At 31.3% G+C, this 20,469-nt stretch overlaps 2 protein-coding genes across 3 annotated transcripts; one reads left to right on the top strand and one right to left on the bottom strand.

Annotated features, from left to right (window-relative positions):
* The first annotated feature begins 3,630 nt into the window (after nucleotides 1-3,630).
* On the top strand, nucleotides 3,631-15,475 carry LOC135129263 (neuropeptides capa receptor-like). The gene is made up of 6 exons (XM_064056424.1): nucleotides 3,631-3,788; nucleotides 4,603-4,906; nucleotides 12,828-12,918; nucleotides 12,968-13,187; nucleotides 13,245-13,473; nucleotides 14,744-15,475. Exons 2-6 carry the CDS (start codon nucleotides 4,663-4,665, stop codon nucleotides 15,199-15,201), a joined length of 1,242 nt encoding a protein of 413 aa, XP_063912494.1. The 5' UTR covers nucleotides 3,631-3,788; nucleotides 4,603-4,662; the 3' UTR covers nucleotides 15,202-15,475.
* LOC135129271 (aldo-keto reductase family 1 member A1-A-like) lies at nucleotides 15,460-19,794 on the bottom strand. 2 transcript variants are annotated; one of them, XM_064056441.1, is made up of 6 exons: nucleotides 19,759-19,794; nucleotides 19,556-19,700; nucleotides 16,248-16,622; nucleotides 15,945-16,192; nucleotides 15,628-15,888; nucleotides 15,460-15,576 (listed from the first exon to the last, which is right to left on the bottom strand). In XM_064056441.1, the coding sequence occupies exons 2-6, from the start codon at nucleotides 19,625-19,627 to the stop codon at nucleotides 15,528-15,530; spliced, it is 1,005 nt and encodes a 334-aa protein (XP_063912511.1). In that variant the 5' UTR covers nucleotides 19,628-19,700; nucleotides 19,759-19,794; the 3' UTR covers nucleotides 15,460-15,527. The 2 variants fall into 2 exon arrangements, with proteins under 2 accessions (XP_063912511.1, XP_063912504.1); XM_064056434.1 differs by having other exon boundaries at nucleotides 19,556-19,791.
* Nucleotides 19,795-20,469: the final 675 nt, after the last annotated feature.

The following is a 20,469-nucleotide window of genomic DNA, read 5'->3' as shown; positions in this document are numbered from 1 at the left end:
AAACGTGACGCTATGTAATAAAGATGGTGTAGCACACTTATTTAATGAAATCGTTAGATCTACAGATACATTAAAACTTTAAGTACGAAGATTTTGCATTACCTTGTCGATTTTAATGAAGCATTTCTCAGTCTGTATTGTCGCAAATTCAAAACTTGTACGTAATTAAAGTTCGAACAATTTTCAATTTATTACTTTGCTTGTTTGTAATTTCGAGAAACTGCAAAGTGTTGATAAGTTCTAAGAATGGCGTTTTAAGAGACATCGTTATGATACAGTCCTCTCTGTTATGTTTTTTATGTAGGTCTCCAGTTTGTTTTTTTATTATAAATAACGATGGAGTGATATGTTATAGAAGTATTAATGTATGTTTATATATATTTATGTTTACATAACAAGTGAAAATAAAAATACAGAAATGTCATTGTCTTAACTGTGTTACTGAACATCCTTAAGTGATGAATTCACTAAATGAAATTACAGTATAATTTTTTTTGCTTTTTAATAGTCAAAAACGAAACTTCCAAACTTTCAGGTCTGGTTTATAAAAGCGTTCTTAACTGCATCATGCGGTTTACTGATCAGGTGAATAAATTCGATAAATCATGTTATCAGAATCAAGCCTTAATGAGCCATTAAGTGTTTAATAAAGCATCCGTTTTTAATTTACTTTCCATAAACTGATCCTCAGAATTATTAATTGGTAAATACTTTTTTTAATAACGAACGCGTGGGAAACCGTCTAAAGTATTGTCTAGGGAATGGCTTTTATTAAAGTCAGCCATATAAATTCTGGTATTAACGATGTCTTGACGACAAAAAGGATTTAAAATATGATGTTTTTATTTTGGCGAGCAATTCAGGTAAATATCGGAAAGAGCTTTAAAATGGGGGATAATTGTCGTCTAGTTTAAGTGTGCTTTTAAATAAATTCCTCTTTACTCCATTAATATGTCTACGAAAATTTACCTCAAATGTTAAGAGAGGCTGGTGTTTAGTTAATAATCCCTGAAAGTTAAATGTTTCCTTTTCTTACAGACGAAATATCTAACAATGTACTTTTTTTTAAATCTATAGATTTTAATAATTTCAAGCAACAAATTTTTGCATGAGCTTTTGTGGTTAGAGCAATATTCACATGAGCTATCACTGAAGATATGTAACGTATTACATATTATTATATTTTATGTTTAAAATTATGTAGTATTTTTGTGTTTTTATTATTAATTATATACTAAGAGATAACTCAAACAGTGGAATTAGTCTATAAAAAAATGTCAATAATAATAATAATTGGCAACGTCGATTCACGGTAAAACTCAAAACAAAGAAATATCGTTAAAAAATTAACGTCAGCTCAATCGTGGACGACACGAACGTTGGAAGTTTAATATAATATATAATTGAATTTTCCCCCACTTAATGTCACCTTTCTTTAGGTAATCTTTTTCCATAGTACTTAGGTGTTATTTTTGCTGAAGTAGGGGCTGTAAAACGATTTTTTTTTAGTTTATCAAACAAACTCGACTCCAAATTGTAAAGTTACTTCGAATGGCCAAGTTATTTTTATTGGACGGAAAGAACTTTCACTATAAATAATTTCACATAATTTTTATCTGTTTTCATACATTTTGTTGGGATACTTAAGTTTCAAAGTATTATTTATGAGTTTGAATTATATATTTAGAAACTTTGAGAAGTTACAGTAGAGAAGAACGTTGAAGAAAAGCAGTTATAAATACTTCACTTAAAAAGATAGCCATTATACAAAAAATAAATTAGGAATCAGTTTATTAAAAAAACGTGTTCAGCGTATGAAAATTTTGTCATACATCATTATGTATAAAAATGTCTTTTATCTTCATTACATTATATAAAAGTGTGAACTGAATCGGTTTTCTTCTATTGTAATGTAATTGTTTACATTAATTTGTAATTTAAAAATTCGACTATTTTTGTTGGTTACCATAAAATGTAGTAGAGCTTTCGTAGTTAACAAATGCTCTTAATTTTCAAAAGAAAAATAAATGAAAAACGTCGATGCTCCAACAAAGTTGCTTTAAAGCATAATTTTATGGAAAGGACTTGGAGTTTCTTTCAAACTTCGTTGCAGGTTTTCATCAAATTTAAAGTGATTGTTTTAATTAATTCTAAAATTCATGTTAAATGTTCCTAGGTGAATTATTCAAAAATAATCAACACTACAAAGCGTTAAATAATTTAGTTCAGCTGTCATGAACAGTTGCTCATGTTTGAATTGATATTGCGTTCAAAAATAAATTGATGTAAATTTGAATTTTAAATAAACCATGTAAAGATTTCGACACCATTCATTTTACTACATTTTTATTACTATTACTTTTAAAAATATCAGCTTCAGTTTTATGAAGATACGGAGTCACATCTGTCTAAAATTAACTAGTTTATATGTTTCTTTCTAAACAAAAAAATAACTTGAAATTCTTTCAAAACTACATTTTCAGTGGTCATAGTTTTCGCGTAATTAAGTAGCAACAAGAGGTTTTCTGTTTGCTATTTGCTCACTAGTGCTGTTATACTAAAGTCTGAATAGATTACTAGCATGCGCAATAAATAATAGAGGTATATAACAACGCAAGTCGTGTACAAAGGAATTGTTTAATTGATAAATTCGATATTATTTTGTCTGATCAGATTATTAAACACGTGCCTAGCCTTATATACTATTACACAATTTACAAACGAAGGTAATTTAAAAAATCAATACTTAATTACTTTGATGGAAAATTTAATAAAAATCCTACCTAGACTTTATTTAAACTCGCTTAATTATACCGTTATTTTGTTAATCGATGAACACATACAAAAAAATCTATAATAATATATTGAAAGCTGTCGGCATTGTAACCTTTTTCCTAAAAACCTTTCTAAATTTTATCAAGTGTCGATTTCCTCATTGTCGATTTTCCGACAGTTTAACTCTCCCTTGTCATTCGCGCTTACCTTCTTCAAGATTTCGAGATCAACATGGTGGCAGCTTAACGATTTTCTTGCGGATGAAAAAAACAGAATCTAATTTCGTTCGATGCTTTAGTGCGAAAAAAGTATCAAAAAAAATAGAACAAAGGATGTTTGAGGTTTAACTTAGTTTGAAATTAAACGTAAAATATAGCTGCGTCTACAGGTATAAACAGACCCTTTAACCCCGACACTGTTATAATATTTTCACAAGTGCTTTAGGCGCTAATTTGCAGCTCCTGTTTTTTTTGCTACATAAACCAGAAAACAGTGAAATAATTACTCAGGAGCGTTTCAGGATCACTTTATATTGATTTTAAAACTTGATCTGACTTCCATAATTTTTACGTCGCAATCAGGTTAAAATTGGAAACGTTAAATAGCAACTTTTTCAGTGTATCGACATGACAACGCATCGCAAAAAATTTCAATATTCGCACGTTCACACAAGTTTCGCGAATTTCTATGAGCTTTTCATGTGTGACCAACTAAAAACGGATAAAAGCAGTTGGGAAGCTGAAAAGCTCGCCACCCTACGTTGTTCATTTGATGTCATAATTAGCGAGAAGTACAATGAAATAGCAACAGACTGCAACTTTCCGTTATCAGTACGGAGATGTGTAGATCATTACCGGATCAACACAATGGAGGAACAGTTTCAGTTAGTAGCCAGGCGTGCAACCGGAACGACGACACTCCGAAAGTTAGATGTCACGAGATTTTCCTGAAGGAAACAGTCGATTTTTTAAATTTTACAAAATGGATTTTAATCTAACTAGTGAAAGAGAAGGGTAAGTTTATTGTGCGCTTAATTTAATTAATGTTAGTAAAGACACATTGCTATTTTTCATAAAAATGATTAGTTTTGTTGGGGAAAAAAATCGTGCGTCACATTTTATGAGACGACGTTTAATGAAAAAATATTCGATTAGTAAAAGTTAAATTATCTTTTTAAGGCTACGCGACGACGTTAGGATGAGAAATTACGTGGAGATTAAAATTAATGGAAGATTTAAAAGGGCAGGTGCATTGTTAAATGTCAATTATAATAATCATATTAATTAATAAATTAAAGTTTTAATTAAGTAAATGTTCAGGTTATATAATTTTATATTTTTTCATTGTGCGTCTCTCGTTAATTAAATCGTTCATCATTAACGCCATCCAAGTCCAATCCACGTAACTTCTTTGCAATATTTAAATGTCACTTTTTTTTTTAAATTGTAGTAACTTAAAACTCAACAAGGCTGTGGTCGATCTATTTCCTATTTTAAATAAATTTTGCGAGGTAAAAAAAGATGTGTTCAATCCCGTGATACAACACGAAAGTTACTAAAAGTAAAGTTCGAAGAACTCAATTTTTTTAAAGCCCCACTGACATGTCCCATTAGTTTCAACATTTTGTTTTATTGCTGGTATTTTTTCCCAACAACAAGGCAATATAACCCAACTACAATAACACAGTATTTAGATAACAGAAGTTGACGCGATGATAATTGCATTATTTAGGTAATATTTACCGACTTTATTGTCATTGTTTCCATCTTTTCACGGCTGTGTTCGTGTCTGTGCTTGACGTTTGGAAATGAGTATTTTATTTTTTAGTGTGTTTGCGGAAATGAGGAAACCTTCATATTGAAAAGAAACTCTGCGGATCTATCCGGCATGGACTCGAATGAGTCCACAGAATCTCCTCTATGGACCTACATCCACGAAAACAGAGGTCCTCAACAGCAACCTTTCGAGATGGCCGTCCCTCTAACAGTCGTAAATGTGTTGATATTTGTCTCTGGTCTGCTTGGAAATACCGCTGTATGCATTGTAATCATCAAGCATCGTTCGCTGCACACCGCAACAAATTATTATTTATTTAATTTAGCTGTCAGCGACTTGACTCTTTTGATATTCGGTAAGTTGTGTGTAATTAACTAACCCGAGAGAATGTTCGTCGTGAATCTCGATACCGACACGATAATAAATCTAACATAAAACAACTTCTGGCACTAATTTGCAAATTACTGAATCGTGGAAAAACAGAGCCGCCACACTGAGTAATTATCTGATGGAGTTTCAAGTGGCGAATAATTAGTAGCGTCAAATTAGAAATAAGATAACGGACGTCATGGTCAACTACTGTGGGCGTCGGTACACATTTTGGTCAGCAAATTTTACGTGCAATTTAATGAATTTTTAATGAGTTATTAGAAACTTATTGCATGTTACACGATATTGCTGTGTCGGAGTGCATTCCCAGTTATCGTGTTACTAAAAGGGACACATTATTAAAAACAAATTTGTGCTGTTTTATTATTTACAGTTAGTCTGTGCACATCATTCGTGATTTCCTGAGATTGTACTTCTTTATGTTTCGAAAGTAATAGAACGATGACATTTCAGAATAGAAATAGAGACTATATTATAGTTAAGATTTTCAGAAAAAATGTGATTTTTTTATCAAAATGAATCTAAATTCGACCCGCTCTGTCATCGATATACAGAATGTCCTAGACAAAACCCCGCTTTATTTTGAAAATGGCTAGGGATATTGAAATTCTGTAAACGTTTTAACGATCTGTCAAAATTCGTTAAAAAATTAAGTAATTTAAAAAAAATTGATCGAAAGTTGTTTCGACAGAACTTCTCTCGCTCCTGAAGTACAATGAAATATATCCAGCATTTTCGAGTTTAGTTTTTCTTTACACAATTTAGCAAGGACAGGTATATCAACTTTGTGCAGAGTAATACTAAAAATAACAAAATTAATTAATTCATTATTTTTTGAGCTACCTGTTTAAGCAAATCTAAAAAATTTAAATGCAGTGATAAATCACAAGTAAAAGGTCTTCATATTTTGCACATTTTGGGTAGAATTTATTCGGCAAAATTTTGAGAAACAGATTCTGATTAACCATTACCATGTTTACAATAACTTTAAAACGTCTGTGAGATTTCGAAGTATTCAGTTTTGCAATTCTTGATTTATTCAATTAAATAAATTGACTGACTGATTAATTTTTTAGAGTTACCCTGTATAAGCACATCTAAAAATGAGGTTCTTAATTTGATTAATTAAAAATTGGTTGAAGGCTATAAGTATAATCCAACAAATCCAACTCTTTAAAAAAATTAGAAAATTTGATTTTACGATTTTGGTTTGGTGATGGTCGCTGTAAAGTAAAAACTAGAGGCATAAATAACACCCCTTGTCCTTCAGCACTACTAATGTAAAAAATTGGTCTAAAGAGTTTAGACAGTACTTCCCTCGCTGTCGGAAACGTGACGACTGCATGTCTATTATGTTTTTTTTCGCAGTAGATTTCATTTTTTTTTGAGTCACCCGGTATATGCAAATTCAAAAAATATGAATGGAATGATAAATTACAAGTACAGACTCATCATATTTTGTATATTCTAGATAGGATTTATTCGGCAAACTTTTGAGCTGACGTCATCAGTTTTTTGTAGAAGATAACCAAATACTTATATTTTGACTAAAAATTTATTATGCTCTTTATAACCTTAAAACATTTGCAAGATTTCAAAACATTCGGTTCTGGAGTTCCTGATTAAATCAATAAAATACATTTACCCATTCATTAATTTTTTTGCGTCACCCTGTATATGCAAATACAAAAACTATGAATGGAATGATAAATCACAAGAAAAGACTCATCATATTTTGTACATTTTAGATAGGATTTATTTAGCAAAATTTTGTGGTGACGTCATAAATTTTTTAGGGGAGATGAGCAAATACATTTTGATCAAAAACTTACCATGCTTATGATAACGTTAAAACACCTTCAAGATTTCAAAGCATTCGGTTTTTTAGTTCCTGAGTAAATCAGTAAAATAAATTTACGCATTCATTATTTTTTTTTAGTCACCCTGTATATGCAAATCCAAAAAATATGAATAGAGTGATAAATTACAAGTACAGACTCATCATATTTTGTACAGTTTAGATAGGATTTATGCAGCAAAATTTTGTGGTGACGTCATAAATTTTTAGGGGGGAGGACCAAATACATTTTGATCAAAAATTTACCATACTTATGATAATTTTAAAACATCTTCAAGATTTCAAAGCATTCGGTTTTGTAGTTCCTGATTAACTCAATAAAATAAATTCACGCATTTATTAATATTTTTTTAGTCACCCTGTATAAGAAAATCGAAAAAATTTGAATGGAATGCTAAATGACAAGAAGAGACTCACCATATTTTGTACATTTTAGATAGGATTTATTCAGCAAAATTTTGTGGTGACGTCATAAATTTTTTAGGGGGGATGAGCAAATACATTTTGATCAAAAACTTACCATGCTTGTGACAACTTTAAAACACCTTCAAGATTTCAAAGCATTCGGTTTTGTAGTTCCTGAGTAAATCAGTAAAATAAATTTACGCATTCATTAATTTTTTTTAGTCACCCTTTATATGCAAATCCAAAAAATATGAATGGAGTGATATATCACAAGCACAGACACATCATATTTTGTACATTTTACATAGGATTTATTTGGCAAACTTTTGAGCTGACGTCATCAAGTTTTTGGAGGGGATAACCAAATACATTTTGAGTAAAGATTTATGATGCTCTTTATAGCCTTAAAACATCTGCAACATTTCAAAACATTCGGATTAGCAGATTAAAAATTAAATTGCAAAATGTTGTTTTATAATTTTGATTTTTTTTCCAAAAATATGGACGTTTCGGGTAAAAACTCAATTCGGAGTCGTAAACTACATGTTTAGGACTATATTATTTTATACAATTTAAAACCCATTTACTATGTACAATTTTGAAGTGACGTCATCACATTAGTGGTGGGAATGATTAGACAAATTTTGGTTAGCGTTTTACCATCTACATGATATTCCTAATATAACTACAAAATTTCACAACAATCGGTCCAGTACTTTCGGAGATTATCTGTCTAATAAAAATCCGGGACGGCAGACAGACGGACAGACGGACGGACATACGGACAGACGAACAGACGGACAGACGGACAGACGGACAGACAGACGGAAATGGGAAACCTATTTCTTCGTCTTCTAGGGGTCATGAAAAATCGAGAAAACGTAAAAGTAGAAAGTCGGCCGACGGACTCGAACACAATACTTCCTTTGCTTACGCTCGGGAAGTAAAAATGTGAATGCAGTGACAAATCACAAGAATAAAGTGATAATATTTTGCACAATTCAGAGAGTATTTATTCGACAAAATTTTGAAATGAGACGTCAAATTTTTTGGGCGGAAATAAATGATTACATTTTGTTTATCGATTTACCATAAATATGATAACCTTAAAATGTTTGCAAGACTTCAAAACATACGATATCGCAGCTCTTTATTCAATCAATAAAATAAATAGAATGATTAATTAATTTTTTTGAGTCACCCTGTATAAACACATCTGAAAACTATGAATGCATTGATGATGACAATTAGATGGGATTTATTCGGCAAAATTTTGGGGGGGAACCAAATATATTTTGATTAAAGATTTACCATGCTTATAATAACTTTTTTAAACATCAGCATTTCAAAGCAACTAAAACACGTGGAAACAGAAAAAAAAGTAAAAAAAGTTGTAACACTAAACATTAGCGTAAATTTATAAATATTCAAGTGTCCCAATATATGTGACATTTGCAATGTATTAAATTAAGCTTCCCCCTTCAAGCTATAAACAATGACATTAACAGAATTTCAATATTTTTATTCGTTCTCAGAACATAAGGCTCTAGAGTTTGATTTGGGACGTCTGTATATGTTATACTTGAATGTCGTGAATTTAAAAAATTTTAATAAACACCATGTGGACGAGTGGGGTATTTTATTTAGGTAGTACAGTATAACCTCTATAATCCGAACAAAAACTCTGCAATCCGAACTGAACTTGAAAACATGCACCTACTTGCAAAAATGACGCAAAATCTTACTGCAAGTGTTGTATTGAATTTTTTGAATTTTTTAAAAATTGCGATATTTCAGTGCACTGAATTAATTAACTAATTCTGGAAAAAAGGTTGAAGTTATCAAAAAAATGAGGCCGGAAGTAACTTCTGCGGCCCCAAATTTACAAGAAAAAGTGTTTAGTTAAATTTCAATAAGATAAGATAAGACTGATTTTGACAAATGACATACCTTGTAAGAAAATACAGGGTGGATGGGCGGGGCTAGTAATTGATAAGGTAAGACTGATTTTGGCACTTTTGACATGTTCGACCACTTTTCAACTATCTTCGAAAATTTTTGTTTCTATTTTTATTTTCTTTCTTTTTTCAATATTCATATTCTATAATTTTTCTTTTTTTTCAATTGTTTTTAATTTTCAACTTTTAGATTTTTTCATTTTTCGTTTCTTCAACTTTTGAATTACAATTTTTGTAGTTTTCATTTTAACAACTTAAAAAAATTTCACTTTTGCAATTTTAGGATCTTGTCCTCTATTTTCTTAGAGGATATGTCATTTGCCAAAATCAGTCATATCTTACCATGTACTAGCCCCGCCCACTCGTCCTCTATTTTCTTAGAGGGTATGTTATTTGCCACAATCAGTCTTATCTTACCCAGTACTAACTAAGGTAAGACTGATTTTGGTACTTTTGACATATTCGACCACTTTTCAACTATTTTCGAAAATTAGCCGAAACATTTTCTTGTAGTTTTCGATATCCAGAAATCAATTTCGGCTTCGTTTCCTCGAAAATTCCTACCGTTTTTTCGTAGTTTTGTCAAGATAGCTCGGTCAACTTTTTTTTCGATTTTTAAAAATAAATTAATAAATAAATAAAATTCTGAAAAAATTCAGGGATATATATATCTCGACATGCTGATTCCAAAAATATAGAGTGTTGATGGTAACGGAGCAACATTTTCGAAAGAATCGGCATGAAATGAGAATTTTTGAAAATTTCTAAAAAGTTCGATATTTCAACGGTCGATTCTGGAAAAACGGTTGCAGTTATCAAAGTTTGGTTTAGTTAAATTTCGAAAATCGTCGAGAATGGGTCGAAATTTGCATAAGTGATACCTAATCCGAATACACAATGGAAAATTTTTGAAAACCATGTAAAAATTCTAAAAAAATTCAGGGATAAAGATCCCAACGTGTTGATTTAAAAAAGATAGCGTGTTTATGGTCACGACGTAATATTTTTTTCGAATGTATTTATTATCCATTAATCTATTGTTGGTTAAGAATCCTTTATTTCTGTTAAAAAAATAAGGTTTATTTCTTGAAGTATGTTTTCAGCAGTGTATTAAGTTGTTATTCAATTCTCTTTCAGATTTTTGGGAAATTCGCTGATCCGAACAAATCGCTAATCCGAACACACCTTTTCCGCAATTAATTCGGATTATCGAGGTTATATTGTAATTTGACGTGAAATATAGTACAGTTTTTTGTTGCGATTTTCAAAATAATCACATAATAAATTTGTACATAAAATTCATTCCAAAACCTGAATACATATATAGAAGAGAGGAATTGAAATGAAAATATGAATGCAATGCAAAGTGTTAGGAGTAGTATTTTTTGAATTAATTTTTGGTGTTGTACGCAAAAAACTAATTAAAAGAAATTAAATTAAAAGACTGCAAATTACAAAAAGCCATAAGAATAACAAAAAATCTGCATAACAAAATTTATCTTGTGAAACCCGTGTACGTGGTACGTGTTATTCACACTGCTGACAATGAATGAAATTAGATTTTATTTGCTACCAGATCACAATCACGACATTATTTATGTTTCTAAATACCACAACACAATTCATCAATTAAAACCATTCAATCAGAATAAGTTAAACAATATACCTATATATTATTCACGAATCACAAAATGTCATTACAAATGTTAACAAAGCAATTAATATTAAATTTGACAAACAAGTACCAAACACTGGGGTACACATTAATGATTAATGTTTGCTTTAATTAGCGCATTCTAAAGCTCTACATTCTTTTCTACAAAAATTACAGCCGACACTGCTTTTACTTTGTGGAAGTTTTCTTTGTGAGTCTCTACGATACTAATGTTCTTTCGGTTCCTATGGCGTGTATATATCTATTTCTTTCAACTTACTTTATTTTACCGAAATAAATATATTTTATGAAACGTTGTTTCGTTTGATTTAGCATGAGATAACTGAGCTGAGAGAACATTGTTTCGAATTTCATTTTCCTATTCTTGCTGATTCTATTAGGATAGTCATCTTCATCTTCAGAAAATATAAACCAAATTTTATTAGTTTCAACCTAAATATTAAAACTCATATCAAAAACTTCATCATAAAGCCTGTAGAGAAAAAATTCATAAATTGCATCCTGCAGCAATCTTTCCTTTTGCGAAAATGATATAGGCACCACAGAATCTTTTAACTCCAGTATCTGAATTTATTAAGATTTTATGTATTACATGCTGAAAATTCTTTTGATCAAGAAAACGCACGGCAACTTCAACATTTATAAAACTCCTTGAAAATAATAAGAACAAAAAACAGTAAACAGAACGTAATCTGATGAAGCTGTTTTTGCTTTAATATTAAATATTGCTTTTATATTACGTGTACTCAAAAAATATGGATTGAATTCCTTCAAAGTTTAAACAAAGAAATTTGGCAAACATTCTCGGACAAGCTTATTAACTAAGTACATTGTTAATTTTTACAGTTCTGGATGACATCAATAAATAAATTTTAGCGTTTTCACATACTGATGATGTCTTTAAAATATACCTACTTAAATTAATGTTTTAAAAAAAGTGGGTTTTGTAAATGCCAGACAAAATAGCTGGCGTTGCTATGTAGAGTCAATAAAACATAAAATTATGAATTCGTAACAATATCCTGGTACAATTCCTCCCTTAGCTATAATTCAGAAAATAAAAATATTAAATTCTGCCTGCCTCGACGGGGCCACGGCTGCATTGCATTGTCTTATTTACAACATCTAAGCTGTTAGTTGGTTATACAATTCTAGTTCTATTATTTAATAAAAGCGCAATTATATATTACGACTTAGAGGAAGCTACCTCTTCAATATAGCAACAAAATAAGAGAAAGGAAAACATTTCTTGCAGTTAAGTCAAAGAATGAAAAATGAAAAATTGTTCACAACAATTTATCATTTCAATTGCTTCCCGGCTGACGGAATTGCATTATTCAATTTCAACGTAGCAAGTGACAGTGGAATCCAAGCACGTCTTTAATCATCATAAAGCGAACTAAACATTTATTTACATGTACAGGGTGTCGTTTAGTTTATCCTAAAATTTTTGTCGTAAGTTCTGCAGTCAAGAAAAAACTATAAACCTTCCAGAAATTTTACACTTTATTTTTAACTTTATAGATTTTTACAGACTATAGAGAAATAATTAGCATAGTTTTTAACATCATATAATTAATATATTAAGTGACAAGTAATTTTATTTTAAAATACAACTACGTAATTTTCAAAATTTTTGAAGACCGATTAAAAAATTCAAATTTAGTTAAACATAAAAATTTGGTTTCCAACTCTAGCACTACTCAATTCCACCTACTACAGCTATTCGATTTCGCGCTGCATTCAGGTTCGTGATGCCATGTGCCACATTTGGCTCTTATAAATAACATTAACATCCACCCGAGTAATGATGATTTTAGCCAACATATTTCTACGTTATGTCTTATTATGAATTTATTAACAATAAATTTTATTTTTTCTTTTGAAGGTTACCAGCACAGTTTCAGATTTTTGCTATTCCCCACCTAACCTCTATGATACCTCCTGTATATTTATGTTGCCCTTCGATCGATTTTGCATTATTTTTTAGGTCTTCCCAACGACGTCGCGCTTTATTGGCATCAATATCCGTGGACTCTGGGTGACGGCTTTTGTAAGCTGAGGGCTCTTCTCTCAGAAATGTAAATACAATAAAAAGTGTCGGTTATCGGTTCATCACTACCATTTCAGGGCATCTTACGTCTCAGTGCTTACGATTGTGGCTTTTTCAACGGAACGATACCTTGCCATATGCCATCCTCTGTACTTGCATACGATGTCTGGTTTGCAAAGAGCCGTAAGAATCATAGTCTGTTTATGGCTCATCTCCTTTTTCAGCGCTCTACCGTTTTCGTTATACACGGAAGTAGACTATTTGTTTTATCCTGAAAATTCGACAAATATTGTGCCGGTAATCGCGGGCCGATTGGCGCAATTTAATTTTGTTTAAATTTTTCCCTCATTTTAGGAGACTGCGTTTTGTGGGATGATGTCCCAGCCGGAAGGAGTCCCCATGACCGAAATAAGCACTTTGGTATTTTTCATTATTCCGATGTTCGCAATAGCTGTGCAATATACCAAAATGGGACTAGAAATATCCAAAACCACTAAAAAGACTCTGGGGAAGGGTTTAAAAGGTTCTGTCCATAGGGATAGCAGAAAAACACAGTCCAACAGAAGTGTAATCAGGATGCTGAGTAAGATACTTGTAGCTATGAAAGAGGTCATTACACGCGTCCAGTCAAACCGGATTTTTTTTTTATTTACCAAATAAATCATCAGTACAACTTTTTTTGTGCCAAATGGTGTCCCTTTGGGATTTATCTTCCTTTAAATTAAGCCCTTTTACCGAAAGAGAATGTTTATTTAATTTTATTTTAGTTCGAAATACATATGCAATGAACATATCTGAAAAAATTCACACCAAGAAAAGCGAAAAGTTTACGTAGCATTTACCATGCAAAATTTTGAGATGATGATTTTGAATTATTGGTGGAAATGATTAGACAAATTTTTTCATCACTATATAAAAATAAATGTTTTGTGATTTCGTATTAGAAAAAACAGTAGCTTATTATCTTTAATTATAGTATTGACACAGTTTCCTTAAATCGTGAGGAAATTTTAAAGGTCTTGAAGTTGAAGACATTAGATTAATTTTTAACATTGATTGTGTCAAAGCTTATGGTTTCAATTACAAAAAGTGTAATGATTTTACCAACATCTCTACCTTCTGCAGCCTGTACTAAGTATTCATTAGTCAGATCTTGAATTGAATACGGAGTACTAATATGGTTTCCACTTTATGAAATTCATATTAAAAATATAGAATCCATTCAACTATCGTGTTCTCAGTTATTATATTTCGAATCTTCTAAAAACTTACAAATTTACTGATGTACCAAAACTTTCCTCGCCTCCAAAGCGAAATTAAAACTGGGTGCATCTTAGGGCTTATTTATGCTTTAAGACGACTTTTTGCGTAAACACAACGCTACAAATTTCCTAGAATTTTAGGGAGATTAAATGAGTCGTCTCTAGGATTATTGATAAATTAATTCAGTTCGTGTGCGAGCAATTGTAAAATGTAATGTTAGTGAAATACAAATAATGTTGCACTATTTTTAAATTCATTATGATTTTGACTGAAATTATATTTATTGAATGAAACAAAGTTATGCATATCTAATACTCTTGAAATTGTAAAAATGTGTGATGAAAATGGTATTTACTAAAACTGCATTATAACTTACCTGCAGACGTTACATTGACGTCTAAATATTTCGTCTGAAACGATTGTAGAAAAGCACTGTATTGTAAGTTTTATTTGTCGCTATCTATTGCATCGTTCCTAGTAATAAGCAAAGGATTCTCATTTCATACCTGCTATTTGTTCTACAGCGCTTTCATCATTCAATTGAAAGTTGGCTTCTATTTTTAGTATTTTAAAATTGTTTTTAACCGTAGGTGCAGTGGTGATTGGCTTTTTCGTCTGCTGGGCTCCATTTCATGCTCAACGCTTATTGGTTATCTATGGCGCTGATTATCGCGAAGTGAACACTTGGATGTTTTTTATAACAGGAATACTTTATTACTTCTCTTCAACTTTAAATCCAATTCTCTACAACATAATGTCCGACCGAATGAGGAGTGCATTCAAAGAAGTTCTTTGCGGAGTCAAACGGAAGAGGAATAAAAAGCGCAATTCGACCTTTCGAGATACATATTCGCGTTCGTACAATATAAGAATCCAAAAATCCCCTAGCCGAATTGAAACAATTATCGATGAGATTGACGAGGACAAAATTAATTTAATGAACAAAGAAATTGTGTCGGTGTCAATTCCAGATACTGAAAGCACGCTGATTTATGAAATTCGTTATAAAGCCAAAGAAGCCGGGAGCAACAACGAGACCCCGATGTAAAAAAAATTGGAATTATAAACCAATTTGTTCGGACGGTTAAAATCAGCCGAAATTAAGTTAACGTGGCTCAAAGGACTTATTTCAGCGTCAAGACTTTCATTGTGTAAAGGTACCTGTGTTCTGTGTTCCAAGACTAATGTGCAACTCGTAATTTTAACTCGAATGATGTAAGTCAAGATATTTTTCTGTGATCTATGGTAATTATTGTATACCTACATTAAAGCTGTAAGAAAATGGTATTAATAAATATTTAAACTGTTGTAAAAACTAAAAATTTCTTATTGTACATGGTAATATTGCAATTTTTTATTGCTAGATTGCTGTAATCAGTGCATGTCGGATATCTTAAAGGGAAAATCTGGATGTTCATCAAGACTGAAATAAGTAAAAATCAGTAAAAAGGATAACTAACAATAATTAATATACCCTTCGAAAAATTTAAAATCGCGGACTCTACCTTTCTCTCCAACTTCCAAGTTAAGAAGCTTCTTAACATCACCTTCATCTAATGCAAAGTCGAATATTTCAATATTTTCTTTAAGTCGTTTTTCATTTGTAGATTTTGGAATGCACGCAATTCCTTGTTGAATAAGAAACCTTAGCATAACTTGGGCTGGAGTTTTCAAATATTTTTTGGAGATTGTGTTCACAACTGGATCTCCCAAAATGTCTGGCAATTGTCTCTCTCTATTAAAATTCAAACAATTACGAAAAATGACGCCCAAAAATTAATTTAATCCTACTTTCGTCCGGTTTGTTTCAAAACTTTATTGTAGCCAGGCGCACCCAGTGGCGAAAACGCGACCACAGTTATACCACATTTGTGACAAAAGTCAACAAGCTGCCGCTGTTGCAAGTAAACATGAAGTTCGACTTGCAAATTCGCTGGCTTTATCGTTGCATATTTAAGAACTGTTTCAATTTGAGCAATGTTGTAATTTGATAAACCAATTGTCTTCGTTCGGCCTGCACTCACTTGTTCCTCCATTTTCTAAAAATAATACAATATTAATGTGCAAGTCCACATTTAAAGTTGATAAATTTACTCTCCAAATACCCTCATGATCTGTTTTTGGTTCCGCAATCCAATGGTTTTCTGCATTCGACACTGGTCGACCTGAATTTTCGTCATATTTAAATCCAACAGGAAAGTGTACCAAGTACAGATCTACGTAATCGAGCTGTAAATTCTGCAAAGATTTCTTCATAAAAAATTCCACCCTGTCAGGATGTACACCATACATCGGGAGTTTTGTGGTGATGAATATATCCTGTCGTTTGAGTTTTCCGGAAGCAAACCATTCTTTTAATGTGTCTCCAATAAATTTTTCATTATCATAAGCGTAACCTGTATCGATGTGGCGATAACCCGCCTCGAGGGCTGCGTTTAATACAGCTTTAGTTTCCTTTTCATCTGTAGACTGAAAAAACGGTATTCGATTAGACGGCTCAAGAAAATATCTGCAAAAACAGATAAAATTCGTCTTTGCTCCGAATAATCGCCCGTATGTTTAGGATATTATATTGCTCCTTAATCAGGACGAGATCACTTCAACTGTCCACCGTCATTCCGTGTCAATACGCAAAGACGCCGCGATAAATTAAAAAATAAAAGAATAAAAGGAGAAACAAATCAAGACGACAAAAACTTTTTATAATTTGAATTAGGGAATTTAAACTAAGGATGTCCACATTATTTTCATTTAAACTATAATTATTCAACATCTAACAAACAGGTGAATGTTTGTGAATAAAATGTTTTCATTGTTTTCTCTTATTAACTTACGGTACTTAAAGAAACTTTAAATATCAGCTTTGGGTTGTTTATTAAAGCATCAATCATTTTATACATACACGGTGAGTCACGAATAGCAACCCAAAGTACATTGTCATAGAATACTTCACAAATTATATTCATTTGAATAATTTTAATATCAGAATTATCCAATTTTGAGAAACGTCAAATGTGTTAAAAATAGACTGCAAATTGTAATTAAAAATACAGTAAATTAAACGTACAACAAAGTAAATTTTAATACGCACTCCTTTCACATTATCAAGCTCCTAGATGGTTCACGAAAAAAGTCCGAGCACGTCTCAAAATATCACTTTAAATTTGAAGCGATCAAATGATTTAAGTTATAATATTTTCAAAATAACCAATACAAATCTTTATTGAAATTAAATATCATTCCCAAGCATGTCAATTTTGACAATAGCAAGTAAGATGTGGTGCAGTTCTACCAATTTCAAGCAAAATTTTTTCATGCCAACTGAAACAGTTGGATCACATTGTACATTATCGGCATACGCCTAACTTTGACGTTTTATGTCTCTACATCCAAAGAATTAGACTATTAAGCGCATATAGATGCCGGGTGACCAGAAGGAGCGGCGGCGGCAGATAAAAGTATGCATTTGTCTAGAAATAAATGAAATTTGGTTGATTTTGTCTCCTGAAAACAGAGGAAAAGCCTAATTATGAGTTAAGCTACAGCGGAACAAAATGTTCTATGTTTGTTGGGACATTAGCAGCTGCTGCCTTTTTAAAAAATATTTAAATGAATAATTAGCGAAGTATCCTGCGAAAATGTATTTTAGGTTGCATAAAGACGACTATAAAAACGGAAGTTATTCGTGACTCAACCTGTATAATAAAAACACTCCAAGGTGTGATCACCGTTTGTATAAACTGAAACAGGCGACCATTTTTTTTCTTGGCATCTATAGGTGAAATACGATGGATTACGATGGAAAATCGTTGCAAAATTGATGTTCACTACAACTACTTCTCCTAATTTATCAACATTTTCGCAGATATATTGTGTTAAAAAAACAAATGCACAACAGTTGTTGATGTACAGATACCGAGAAAGCAATAAAAAACACAAACAAAGACAGAAATGTTTTTTTTTAAGATTTGTCTTTGATCGTTGTATTTTCAACTCAAAGTCTCATATGTACATATCTCTTTTTTATCGTGTCAAATTTTCTAATCTCTGGAAAATCCCACACTTTATTGTACAGAGTGGGTTATTAAATCATTAAACACACGGTACTCGCTTCTTAATTAATTAATTAATTATAGTTAAAAAAAAGTGTCAGAGACTAAAGTTGTACGATTCTTTGAGTAGCATACATTAAATTTATTTTCGACTATACAGGATGGTTTTTTAAATAGAACATATTTTTGTTGGCGTCTTCATAGGCTTTATGACCACAGGTTTTTTTTGAAATTCCGACGAGACCCTGCCACGTTATTTCAATTTTCTAGAATTTTGTAGCAAGGCTAGGGTTCACAAAAAAGTCGCAATATTGTTAGAGATAAACAGAGATACATATTTTTTTGTAGTATCAATGAATTCAAATTTTACTATACCGAGTGTTTACATAAAATTGTAAAACTTTACGATTTTCAAATATCGAACTATTGATAATTGAAAATTGTGACAATAAAAAAAATAAAATAAAAACACTGTATGTTAACACTCAGTTTTAATTATACCACAACAAAGTACAGACCTTTATTTATATGTTCACAAAATATTGTAACACACATTAAAGTAACCCTATTTTGTGAACCTTGCTTGCCTTGCTAAAAAATGTAAGAAAATTGGAATAACGTGGCACCGTCGCATCGGAATTTCTAAAGTAAGCTGTGGTTATCAAGGTCAAGAAAAGGTCAGTCAAAATGTGTAGACATACATATGTATACAGGATATTCCACATGAAGAAACTAATAACTTAAAAACAAAACACTCTGTATACTTGAAAATAATTTGAATATATGATCCTCAAAGGACCGCAGACCGTACAACTTTAGTCTTGGACCTTTTTTTTAATTCAAATAAATAATTAATGTGATATCGAGGAGTTCAAGTTTAGTAACTCGCCATGTGTCATTAGAAGTGGTTGTTAATGGTTCTATTTATTCGAAAAACATATCTACAACTGCAAATTAAAAATGGTGGAACTAAGTATGGTGCTGATACCATAGTGTGTGGCCTTAATTTTTTAGTTGCATTTAAAACTTCTTCCTCGGTTATTTGTACTATATTTAAAGTATTCGAACTATCGGACAACTGATTACAAGTCATTATTTGAAAACTCACATAACATATACATAACATATTTTGCATGACAGCGGCGTTATTGACTCTTATCAAAATGAAACATACACCGTTGATTAGAACTTAGAAAAATTGTGCCACTACTTTAATTCTACGCATACGTACAATAAATTAATTGTTACAATAAAAAACAACCAACCACAAGATTACACTGTTCTCAGGAAGTATTATCAGCAGCGAAAATAATGTCAGGAATTCCTTACTACACAAGAACACATACTCACTCGTCCTGTTCCCAAACCTAAAGTCGGCATCTTCACTCCACCAGGCAGATCCAAAAATCGTTTGGCTGCCATTTTTGTGAATTGTTTATAATTCAGTGAACCATATATTTTTTCAACTTGCAGAATATATTAATGCAGCTATTCGCTATCGGAGCTATTATTATTACAACAAGTTTTTGTTTACCTAATGTGCAATAACTAACCTCGACACAAACTCAGTTTAAACAACACAACATTTCAAGCGAGATTAAAGTTATTATCTATGGATCAAATCAAGTACTCACAGTGAAAGTCGTTTTTTTTTTTTAACTTGGAAATCGCAATAAAGATTTCGATTAGAGAAGCTTTCTAAAAGATAGGTGGTTTGTCAGCGTATAATTTATAAATCATCATCATCACTTTCTTATACGTTATCTATACGTACATATAAATTTACCGGAAATATTGTTGTTGTTGTATTATATCTCTGCTGATAACTAAGGTTTGTACTAAGTTAAAATTCATAGTACAAAAACGTTAGCGATATTTTCTTAATATTTTAATAATATTGCATTCGAATAATTAGGTATGCCAAAAACTTAAATTAGTTATAATAATAATAATAATAATAACTTTATTGATTCCAACAGGTATGACACCCATTTACAGGATCAAATAAACATCAACTAAATAAGTAGTAACAGTACTAAACTAACAAAATATAAATTGTACAACTATTAATAGTACAGAAATAAACATGCTTCATTGCGACATAAATATACATCTGAACAATAAGATAGGCAGATGCAGGAGGAGAAAAAAAGTTATTCTAAGTTTATAACACATGAAACAATATGTCGAAGTGAATCAAGGTTCATATCGCATAAGTGTGAAATTTTATTAAATAAATTGGACATAATTATAATAGGCGATCG

The sequence above is a fragment of the Zophobas morio genome, unplaced genomic scaffold (genome assembly GCF_036711695.1).
Source record: "Zophobas morio isolate AGI-343-1 ecotype UQ-CSIRO unplaced genomic scaffold, CSIRO_AGI_Zmor_V1 ptg000002l, whole genome shotgun sequence".
Classification (NCBI taxonomy): Eukaryota; Metazoa; Arthropoda; class Insecta; order Coleoptera; family Tenebrionidae; genus Zophobas; species Zophobas morio.
Note: the sequence above shows the minus strand (reverse complement) of the source record. Positions and strands in the feature narration are given on the sequence as shown.